General features: G+C 41.4%; 1 protein-coding gene across 8 annotated transcripts in view; it reads left to right on the top strand.

Moving 5' to 3' along the window:
* LOC122558548 (cyclic nucleotide-gated channel beta-1-like) overlaps positions 1-12,214 on the top strand; it is a 204,313-nt gene that overhangs the window by 140,810 nt on the left and 51,289 nt on the right. For all 8 annotated transcript variants that reach the window (XM_087996039.1, XM_087996040.1, XM_087996043.1 and 5 more), the window contains 2 exons: positions 3,366-3,452; positions 4,636-4,700. In XM_087996039.1, coding sequence (XP_087852165.1) covers positions 3,366-3,452; positions 4,636-4,700 — 152 coding nt within the window. The remainder of the gene's footprint in view (positions 1-3,365; positions 3,453-4,635; positions 4,701-12,214) is intronic.

Raw genomic sequence — 12,214 nt, forward strand, 5'->3', positions numbered from 1 at the left:
AAAGAAAGGTAGATCAAAGACCTTCTTCCTGCATTTCATGAAACTCCACTTCCACCACACTTTACCTCTTGCAGTAAGCATTACTTACATTTTAAAATCCAAACAACTGCAGATGCTGGAAATTTGAAGCAAAAACAGAAATTGCTGGAGGAACTCAGCAGGTCCGACAGCATCAGTGGAGAGAAGGCAGAGTTAATGTTTCATGTCCAGTGACCCTTCTTCAGAACTGATTGTGGCTAGGAAAATGATTGGTATATATGCTGAATGTGGTGGAAAGGAGTGAATGATAGGTGGGGATGGAGCCCAGAGACAGAGAACAGCAGTTAGGCAGGCAAAGGAATGGTCAGTCTGGGAAAATCAATAATGGAGACCATTAGTAGCTGACAAAGGGTTGGCTGTGGTAGCAGCCCATGTGATCACAAGGCCTAGTGTGTAGGAGTTGGGGGAAGATACTCAGGCCCTGAAATTATTGAACTTGATATTGAGTCCTGAAGGCTGCAGTGTCCCCAAGAGAAAAATGAAATGTTGTTCTTCCAGCTTGTGCTGAGCTTTGCTGGTGTACTGCAACAAGCCTGAGACTGAGATGTTGGCCAGGGAACATGATGGTGTGTTGAAGTGGCAGCCAACCAGAAGCTCAGGATCATTTTTTGCAAATCACCCTGTCTGCGTTTTGTGTTAATGATCCCATTAACAGCTATTGATTTTCCTGGGCTGATCATTACCCGATTCTTTGTCTGCCCAATTCTCTGTCGCTGGTCTCCATTCAGCCTATTGTTTACTCCACCCATTCCCCCCACCCCATCTTCAGCACATATACCAATCTTTTCCTGGTTACAATCAGTTTTGAATAAGTGTTACTGGACCCGAAACGTAAACTTTGCTTTCTCTCCAAGGATGCTGCCAGACCAGCTGAGATTCTCCAGCAATTTCTGTTTACAAAGCATCAGTTTGGATGAGTTTCAGTGAATTGCCTCTTTCCGTACTGAATATTTTACATAACTCTATGAATGTTCAGGAGTACACTGTGATCACTGTGAATTTCCCATGGTCTTCTGCTCAGCAGTTTCTTAGTTGTGGAACCACATGAAAAATGCATTTATGGTCCATTAGGCTTGAATACCTCCTTGTCTAGCCATCTAATTTATCTTCCAGTGTCACTTCAGCATCCTCCCCAACTGCCCAAAGTGAGTGTGCAGTTTTTAATACAACAATAATTACAGAATGACACAAGTAGATTGTGCATTTCATCATTTTTTAATGTACATTCACAAGAGATAGGCTTTGATAGCATTTAATGCTCATCTCTAAATGCCCTTGACAATGTGGTGGTGAGGTGTTAGTGTAAGCCATGGGGAAGGCTATATGTACACTAATGCTTTTTTCACCTCAATAATGCTGGACAATTGTCACATCACTACTCAATGAGTATCAGCTATCATTGGGTATATGGGAATTCATGTGGAAGTTTTAATGCCCAGAGAAACAAGGTTTGCAGCAGTAGGTTTTCCAGGCATAGAGCTAACTCAGTTTTTGGACATGATATCTTTCCATCACACCCACTATGGAACAGTAGGCCAAATAACGTCTCAAGCCTGTTCAGCCATTCAAAATTCCAAATTTCTACCATTTGTTTATACTGCTGACTACTCTGATTTTAAGATCTTGATTCTGTGTTCTTTTGATGTTTCTGGCAAGAGATGGTAGCTTTGTGCTATTGTCTACCAACAAATAGCACCAAACATGACAAGGAATAATAGAGTTAAGATGGTAGATACTTAAGAACCGAGGAGCAGGAAAAGACCATCTGGCCTCTTGAGCCAGTCTGTCATTCAATGGAATCATAGCTGAACTGCAACCACAATACACACACTTGCCTTTGTCCTTTTGGTTAACAAAAAAATCTATCAAATTTTGGTTAAAATCAACAATTGAACTAGCATCAATCGCCACCTTGGAGGTGTGTTTCAAACCTCTACTAGAATTATTTTGTAAGTTCATTTCTGAAAGATCTCCCTATAGTTCTTAGACTAAGCTCACTGACCCTGGACTTCCCAAACAACAGAAATAGTTTATTTCTGCCTATCCTTACTGTTCCTTTTAATATGTTGAAAATGCTAATCAAATTATCTAAATCCAAGTTGTATTTCCTTCAGGGTGTTGTGCCAACAACTGTTCACATGTGATATATCCAGATCTTTATATAGCTGAAATATAACTTCTACCCCTTATGTTCTAATAAAAAGGTATTTAAACTGAGGGTCATTTAACCTAAGGGTAAAGAGGTTGAGAAGGAGAGTTTGTCATGGTATCCTCAACAATTGTAGTAATGAAAATCGCACTGTTGGCATTACACTGCATTGCAAACCAGTCATCCAGCCAACTTAGCTAACTGACTCTAGCATAGTCTAGTGCTTTACATATAAAGAAAGGAATTCCCTTTCAATTATTTTGTTTTCCTTATGATTATTTTCATTAATTTTAATCATCAATGTACCCAGACCCACCAAGACTCTCTGGATCCCCAATGTTTCTACCTTTTCTATTTAGATCCAAAGAAAGTTGCCTCATATCTACCTGTATCAAAATCAACTTGCCGCAGTTTCACCCGTTCATTCATCAATATCTCTATATTTTTACGTATCCATCACATGGCTTACATTGCCAAGTTTATTTTCATCATTAGAACATTGTATGTGTTTCCTTATATTCCAACATCTAGATTACCAATATCTGAGGTCCAATCTCAGTACTTTGTGGGACACCACCAGTCACATCCTGATGAACAGGATGGTGAATATTTAGTGATAGAATAACAACTGACATGTGCAATATTATTTTTATTAGTTAGATATTTTGTGTGCATATTTCAAAGTATGTGAGAGAGCAAAATCATTCCTATACAGGTACACAATCCTTTATCTGAAATTCCAAAATCCACAAAATCCAAAATCTGAAATTTTTTTTGTGGAGTGTGGAGTGTCACTTTGGTGTGCAAACAGGTGACCAAATCCACATCCACTTGAACCACATCACTCAGATGTGAAGTGGCAGCGTGGCCCAGCACTGGCAGGCATCAATTGTGTCTCAGCGTTCATTCTATTCACACATGTCTGCTGTTTGGTAGTTTTTTTTGTTTCACTGTGAAAATGTCATTTTCTTGAAAACCCAAAAATTCCAAATTCGGAAAAGCAACTGGCCCCAAGGATTTTGGATAAAGGATTGTGTATCTGTACTTGCAAATGACTAAATTAATAGAACTGATCCATCACTTCAGAATAGATTTGATATATGAGAGGGAAAAAGAAATCTTCAAAAGCAGGAAAGAGAAACTAACTGGCAAATGTAAATTTTCTGACTATTTCTAGATGGACTTAGTGTCGCTTTTGCCTCTGGACATTTTGTACATTAAGTTAGGTTTCAGACCTGTATTAAGGTTCCCACGCCTCATGAAGGTGAGTTTATTGATGTTTTCTCTTGAATATTGAGACTTTATAACTATTAAATCTACTATCACTAGAAATAGCTTGTTGGCAAAGGAGTATCATGTTTGAATACAATCAGAAAGAAATAAAAAGAGTTTACACTTCTAAAGCACCTTGCCCAATGTTCAGACATCTCAGTGTGATTTATTGGCAACTTAGTAATTTTGAAGTGCAGTCAATGTTGTAATGTTGGATATTAGACATGTAGCAAGCTCCCACAAAAACATGCTGATGAATGGGGAATCTGTTTTACTGATGTTTACTGAGGGATTAATATTGATCAGATACTGGGGAAAACTCAAGTTCAATTTCTAGGCCTGCATAAACCTAATCTCTCTACAACAGCAGCAAGTCTGAAACATACCATTTGCCTCTGATCATTACAATATCACCCAAAGATGTTAATTTCTCCCTGGTACCTTGACACTATCCAACAACTCCAATCTCTCTCTGACTCTGACATTGTCCAGCTACTCTGATGCTTAGTGTGGTTCCTTAGCTTAACCTTCAGGGTGTATTATAACACTAAAGGAAATCTTTAAGCCCATCATGCTTTTATGAGCTCTTTGAAAAAGCTATCCAGCTAGGACCTCTTCCCTGCTCTTTCTGCATAACCCTGCGATTTTCTCCTTTTCAAGTATGTATGAACAAGAAATAAGAATAGACCACTTGATCCTTTGAGTCTGCTCTGCCATTCAATAAGGTCATGGCTGATCTGAATTTAACCTCAATCGTACATTCCTGCACATCTCTGACAATCTTTCATTCCCTTGATAATCACAAACTATCTCCCTCTGCCTTAAGAATATCTAAACATTCTGCATGTATTATTTTTGAATATTATTATTGAATTGCTTTCACCATCCTTTTAGACGATGCATTCTAGACTACATGAGCTCAATATTAATTGGGCTGACCTGCAAGAGTCACCAGCATTAGTGACCAATATGGGTGGGTGTGAAATCTGTCACTCTGGTTTACTCTCAACTTACACAAGATTCTGAATTATATTTTATTAATTAAGTTAAACAGTTGCCAACTTATTTGTTTCATGATTACATTTTGTTGCTTTCAGGTCAGTGCCATATATCTTATGCCAAGTGCAAATGTATTGATATCACTGAATTAATGTTTCATTAATCTTTCCTAACAGTACATGACCTTTCTAGAATTCAATGACCGGCTGGAGGCTATAATGAGCAAGGCCTATATATATAGGTGCGTATAACTGATTGTAGTACATGGACATATATCTTTTCTAGGTCTCAGTGATGTAATTAGATCTTGGGTATCCTGTGGAACATACTGACATCCAAATACTCCACTTCATGTCATTGATAATACCTTCTATTCCTTACAACACAGTGGTTCCCACATATTATCTCCTTTAAACACAATAGTACCCAGATGCTGCCCCCTTTAAATGAAGTGCCGTTAGGTACTGTCACATCCTGAGCAGGATTTGCTAAACTATGGATCATGAGATGAGATGAGATGAAATGTTGGGGTGATGGGCCCAGAGACAGCAATGCCTGCCGTGGAGCTTGACCGAGTCCTGTCACCAGGCGAAAGTGAGGACTGCAGATGCTGGAGATCAGAGTCAAGATTAGTGGTGCTGGAAAAGCGCAGCAGGTCGGGCAGCATCCAAGGAGCAGGAAAATCGATATTTCGGGCAAAAGCCCTTCATCAGGAATCAGAGTTCTGACACCAACAAGGCCTCTATTTTCTCTGGAGGTTTTCTTGTTGGTTACATGGCCTAATAAGCTGCTGTTTGAGATCTAATTATTGCAATTGCAAATACCTGTGAATAGGTGGGTATTTTGTTATTCGAAAAATTATGGATCCTGTCAACCTCTGTCATGCTGGAGATGAGAACTGAAAGAGAAGAGTGGGGTAGATGGTGAGGATGCAGTTAATGAGAGGTGGGATATGGAGGGGTTGTTAAAGCGTTGGGGGAGTTATGGAGGGAGGGTTAGGGAGAAGGGGTTAATGTGAGGGAGGGAGTGGGGGAAATGAGGAGTTTAAGAAGGGCAGATGGAGGAAAGTTAAGAAGGGAGGATGGGGAGGGTTAAGATGAGAGGAGGAGGAGAGGGGGCAGATGGAGGAATGAAGGAGATGGGGAACTGAAGATGGAGGAGATTTGGGGGGAAGGAGAGGAAACAATTGAGGGATAAAGGAGCAATGAGGCATGCTCAAGTCTTTACCTACACTCTACTAAATATCTCTGTACCACCCCCACCCCACTAAATTTACAGCCCAGCATCACATGAATTGAAATGGTGTCACAGCAGAGAAAGTTTGAGAGGTATGGATCTGGAATATCTGGTATTAGATATTTTCTTATCAACCTGTTCAGAGATGTTATTACCCATCTCTCCAGCAGGTGGGATTTGATGTCAAACCTCCCGGATTAGAATTAGGGACACTACCGCAGAACCACAGAAGTCCCTACAGAATATCTGCTATTGTGCTTTAACAGGATATTACTGTGTTACTCTAGAAAGAGTCTGGTCATCATTATGTTATAGGATCACCCATAGACATAATCAAAACTCTCTCATCTGGAAGGTCAATGATAAACAAGGGACATAGTATTGCTTCTATATACTATCTGGGTAGACAGATGCACATTAATTACCTCTGGATACTAAAGAACAAAGAGCCTACTGACAGAGTCAAAGATGCCTTAAATTCCCACACACTCCTTTAATGCAATCAGAAAAGGCTCCTGAGTGTGTTGCGCAGAGTTCTTAAATTTCATGAATCTGCAAAACTGACTTGGGAGAATCTGCCCTGAATAGATGGATCTTCACTAAAACAAGAATCTAGAATTAAGAATCTCCTGACCATTGCCGATTGTTAGAAAAATCCTTCTGGTTCACTCATGTCCTTCACCTCACCTGCTCTGACCCGCGTGTGACTCCAGAGCCGCAGCAATGTGGTTGACTCTTAACGTCCCTCTGAACTGGTCTAACATGCTACTTAATTGCAATAATTGCTACAAAGTCTCAACAAAGAAATGGACCAGACGGGCCACCTGGCACTGGAAAAGATAATGGCAGAAACAGCCCTGTCAATCCTGCAAAGTTCTCCTGACTAACATCTGGGGGCTAGTGCCAAAATTTGCAGAGCTGTCTCACAAACTAATCAAGAAATAGCCTGAATGTAGTCGTATTCAGGGAATCATATCTGACAGACAATGCCCCAGACACCACCTTCACCATCCCTGGTTATGTCCTGTCCCACTGGCAGAGCAGAACCAGCAGAGGTGGTAGCACAACGGTACACAGTCAGGAGGGAGTTGCCCTGGGAGTCATCGAAATTAACTCCAGACCCCATGAAGTTTCATGGCTTCAGGTCATTCCTGAAGGAAACCTCCTGCTGGTAACCATGTACTGTCCTCCCTCAGCTGATGAGACAGTACCCCTCCTTGAATGACATTTGGTGGAAGCACTGTGGGTGGCAAGGATGCAAAATATACTCTGAGTGGGAATTTCAATGTCCATTACCAAGAATGGCTCAGCAGCAGCAATTACTGATCCAGCTGATTGGGTCCTAAAGGACATAGCTGCCAGACTGGGTCTGCGGCAGGTGGTGTGGGAATCAGCAAGATGGAAAACATACTTGACCTCATCCTTACCCATCTACAGGCTGCAGATGCATCTGTCCATGATAGTATTAGTAAACGTGACCACTGTACAGTCCTTGTGGAGGTGAAATGCCACCTTCAAATTGAGAATACCCTCCATCATGTTGTGTGGCGGTATCACCGTATTAAGTGGGACAGACTTCAAACAGATCTGGCAATTCAAGACTGGACATCCATGAGGCGCAGTGAGCCATCAATAGCAGCAGAATCTGCAACCTCATGTCTGGTACATCCCCCACTCAAGCCTTTCCAATCAATCCAATCAATCCAAGGGGGTATGCCAACAGCAACACCAGGCATACCTAAAAATGAGATGTCAATCTAATAAAGCTACTAAGCAGGATCACAACCAAAGGATCAAATCAAAACTCTGCAGTCCTGCCACATCCAGTCGTGAATGGTGGTGAACAATTTAACATTGGAGGAGGAGGCTCCACAAGTATCCCAACCTCAGTGAAGGAAGAACCAACACATCATTGCAAAAGATAAGACCATAAGACCATAGAACATAGAAGCAGAAATTAGGCCATTCAGTCCATCAAGTCTGCTCTGCCATTCAATCATGGTTGATAAATTTCTCATCCCCATTCTCCCGCTTTCTCCCCATAACCCTTGACCCCCTTGATACTCCATCGATATTCTATCAAGTATAAACCCAGAGTCCTCAAACGTTCCTCATATGTTAAGCTTTTCATTTCTGAGACCATTCTCATGAATTTCCTCTGAACACACTCCAGGGCCAATACATCCTACCAGGATATGAGGCCCAAAACTGCACACAATACTCCAAATGTGGTCTGACCACAGGCTGATAGAGCCTCAGAAGTGCATACCTGGTTTTATATTCAAGTCCTCTTAAAATAAATGCCATAACTACATTTGCCCTCTTAACTGCTGACTCAACCTGCAAGTTTACCTTGAGACAATCCTGTACTAGAACTCCTAATTCTCTTTACTTCAAACTTCTGAATTTTCAGAGAACACCGAACGGAGAATTCACTACAAGGGTATACAGGAAAGCCACACACACAGACCAAGTCCTAAACTATGAAAGTAACCACCCCAACACACACAAACGAAGCTGCATCAGGACACTATTCAAAAGGGCCACAACACACTGCAGTACACCAGAACTGCAAAAAGAAGAAGAGGAACACCTATACAAGGTATTCGCCAAAAACGGATACCCACGCAACTTCATCAACAGATGCCTAAGAGAAAGACCACGGAACGAGGACATACCACAACCAAAAGGACTAGCCACACTACCATACATCAGGAGCATCTCAGAACTGACAGCCAGACTACTGCGACCCCTAGGACTCATAACGGCACACAAACCAACAGCCACGCTCAGACAACAACTCACCAGAACGAAGGACCCGATACCCAACATGAGCAAAACTAATGTAGTGTACAAAATACCATGCAAGGACTGCATGCAACACTATATGGGACAAACAGGAAGACAGCTAACAATCCGTATACATGAACATCAACTCGCCATGAAACGACACGACCAGCTATCCTTAGTAGCCATACACGCAGACAACAAGCAACATGAATTCGACTGGGACAACACTACTATCATAGGGCAAGCCAGACAGAGAACAGCCAGGGAATTCTTAGAGGCATGGCATTCATCCACAAACTCCATCAACAAACACATCGACCTGGACCCAATATACTAACCACTATAGCGGACAGCTGAAACTGACAACCGGAAGCGGCAGGGACAGACCGCTATAAACACCGGAGGAAATATCAAAGAAGCGCTTCGCAGGAGGCTCCCCAGCACTGATGATGTCACCTAGCCAGGGGACGAAACGTCTGCAACAAAAACTTACAGCTCAGCGAACAGAACCACAACAACGAGCACCCGAGCTACAAATCTTCGCACAAACTTTGAAAGCTTTACACTGTCCAGGATGAAGCAGCCCATTTGATTGGCACCACATCCACAAACATCCATTCCTTCCACTACCAATGCTCAGGAGCAGCAGTGTGTACTATCTAAAAGAGGCACTGCAGAAATTCACCTTCCAAATCCACAACCACTTCCATCGAGAAGGACAAAGGCTACAGATAAATGAGAACATCATCACCTGCAAGTTCCCCTCCATTCCTGACTTGGAAGTATATCACTGAATCAAAATCCTGGAATTCGTTCTTAGTGGTATTTTGCGTCAGCCCATAGCATGTGGAATACAGTCGTTCAAGTGGTGCAGTTCACCACCAACTTCTCAAAGTATAGGCAATAAAAACACTAGCCAACCAGCAACGCTCATATCCCACGACTGAATAAGAAAAAAATCTAGAGATTGTGGATGTGTTGAGATGGTACTAACTGGAATCAGGTCCTCTTGTCCCAGTAACAGGGCATAGGCAGCCATTATGGCCAGGTGTGTATGTGGGCTGTTTAAAAGGTCCACTTCAATGCTCTGTGACTTTGCTCCAATTATACAAATAACAGTTTGGAAAGAGCCCCCGGCCCCACCCTTTACCACCCCTGATACACTTCCCATGCCCCATCTGTTCCAACTTGTGCCACTGGAGTTACAATTTCAAGACTGTCAGCAGGAGAGCTAGGTGTGAGATATTAAAAAATTTCTTTACACTCAGAGAATTTTTAGGATTTGGATTGTACTGCCTGGGAGAGTAGTGGAGACGGATTCCATAGGAGATTTCAAAAGAGAGTTGGATATATTTTTGAAAGTGATGAAGTCAGAGGGTTATGGAGATAGGGCTAGAGAATGGGACTAGCTGGGTAGCTCTTTTGGGAGCCAGTACAGACATGAGGGGTTGAATGGCCTCCTTCTATATGTAAAATTCAATGATTCTACATAATGCCTTTCATCGAGTTCCAATGTCACATGTTATGATCTCAGACTACGTAACCAACTTTATGTTCAGTCCCATTTGGACCAGTAAATGTTTTAAAACAGATAAAAGGTAAATTTGAGGGGACTTACTCAGAGAATAGAGCTGCAAGATTTCATGGTTTTGAACAAACAGCAATAAACTTTCCTCTGTTATGTTAGAACAGTAATATAATTTACATTATATGTACAACTTATTTCCAACATCCAGAAATAACATGTGGTAAATATAGGTAATAGACCATGAACAAACACCACGAGAATACATCAAATAGCGAGTGTGATCAAAACATTGATTTCTCAGTATCTGCCCCAGAAGTTAATGACACGATGCATATCTCATTAAACCTCTCAAGGGATTGCAATCTATTTAGCTGATCTATCAAAATTGTCTCCTGAGCCATAGACTATCTAAATGACTGCTCCTATTCTGGTTTATCACATTCCTTTTCTAGTCCACAATCCCCTAGACTGTAGCACTTAATCACAGGCAACAATTCTAGCTTTTCACAGATAGCTAGCTTCATCAAATTAAAACTTTGCTGTTTGTCCCTGAGACCTAATCTTGCTCAGTTGCATAAAGCAAACACTACTGTGGATTTTCAAGTGTCACTCTCAATTGTACCAAACTATTAATTATATAAAGCTTCTCTGAAACCTTCTTGGGACTTCGCAAATTCTCATTATCTAGAGCTATTCAAGTATTGTAGGACTTCCCTGATTCCTCATGTACTAAACCTGTGTAGTTCAGCTGACTTTAGTAGCACATTTAATGGCAGTTCTGCCTAATATGGAGTCTGCTTCTGTCTCTTACCCCAACTGACAGCTAGACCATTGTTTGCAACAACCTCAGAAACAATGAACTGGAACTTCAGCTCCCTGAGTCCCAGCTGTTCAGAGCTTTTCAACTGCTCTTCACTTTTCACTGCAACCCTAACTACAGTTAGTTTAGATTCAATGTAGTTCAATTGCCTTCCCTAAACTAAGGATCAGAACGTCTAACAGAGAGACGACACCTCTATCTCCCAATTCATTGACCTTCAATCTCTGTCTGTAACGTTTTGAACTCCACTTCAGTGGCCTATTGAAAATGTGGCAATAAGTCTTGGTTATAATGCTGATCAGAAATCAACATGGCTACTTAATAAATTTTGGAGCTATTTGTTCTGTAAATGTTGCCAGCCATAGGTGGCTAACTTACTCAGTGCAACAAAATGCATATAACTGGAGGGATTTCATCATATGCCTCATAGCTTTCATGCCAACATCATCACCACTACCCCATGTTAGCACTATGCCAAGTTAGTACCAACTCATGCCAACCCATGAAGCCCCCTATAATCTCCATGGCAATTGGTAAAAACTCATACCAACTCATGTCCCCCTTTGCCCTCATAACCTCCAGACATAGGATGATTTTATTTCAAAATTTAAATAGCAGTAGATCAAAATGACTGAACAGTTTCATAGTTCTAAAGATATTGCTACCTTTCACATACATTAATGTCTATTCTTAATAATTTTAAAAAGGTGCCTGATCTGTCCAATGAATTCAGGCAGGTTTTGACCTTTTCTTGAAATCTGTAAATCCCATGAGTTGTGTTTGAGAGGCCTAAGTGACAAAAATTGCTTCTGATTGAAAGCAATGGCTGTTTTAAATGTGCCACTATCTCAGTGAACCACAAATGTGCAAAGTATGCACAATTCAATATATCCTCATCCATCCACCTGGCCCCATTACTCTCACCCCTATCACCGCCCGAACACCACCACAGCTGGAAATGGTGAGTGCCACATATAGTTTGGGTGACTCTGAATTTGATTCTGTGAATGATTTTTGCAAATTTTAAAACCTTAGCAAAGAATGTTGGCCTCTGTAAATTTGACACACAATGGCTTAGTGGTTAGCACTGCTGCCTCACAGCGCCAGGGACCTGCGTTTGATTCCAGCCTCAGGTGATTGCCTGTGTAGAGTTTGCACATTCTCCCCAAGTCTGTGTGGAATTTCTCCAAGTGCTTTGGTTTCCTCCCACCATCCAAAAATATGCAGATTTGGTGGATTAACCATGATAAATTGCCCAGGGATATGCAGACTAGGTGGGTTAGCCATGGGAAATACAGGGATAGGGCAGAAGGGTGGGTCTGGATGGGTGGTATGGGCTGAATGGCCTGCTTCTACACTAAGAGTTTTATGATCTTAAAAT

This window comes from Chiloscyllium plagiosum, unplaced genomic scaffold (genome assembly GCF_037043375.1).
Source record: "Chiloscyllium plagiosum isolate Xiang-an unplaced genomic scaffold, Cpla_swu_hap1 HiC_scaffold_17, whole genome shotgun sequence".
Lineage (NCBI taxonomy): Eukaryota > Metazoa > Chordata > Chondrichthyes > Orectolobiformes > Hemiscylliidae > Chiloscyllium > Chiloscyllium plagiosum.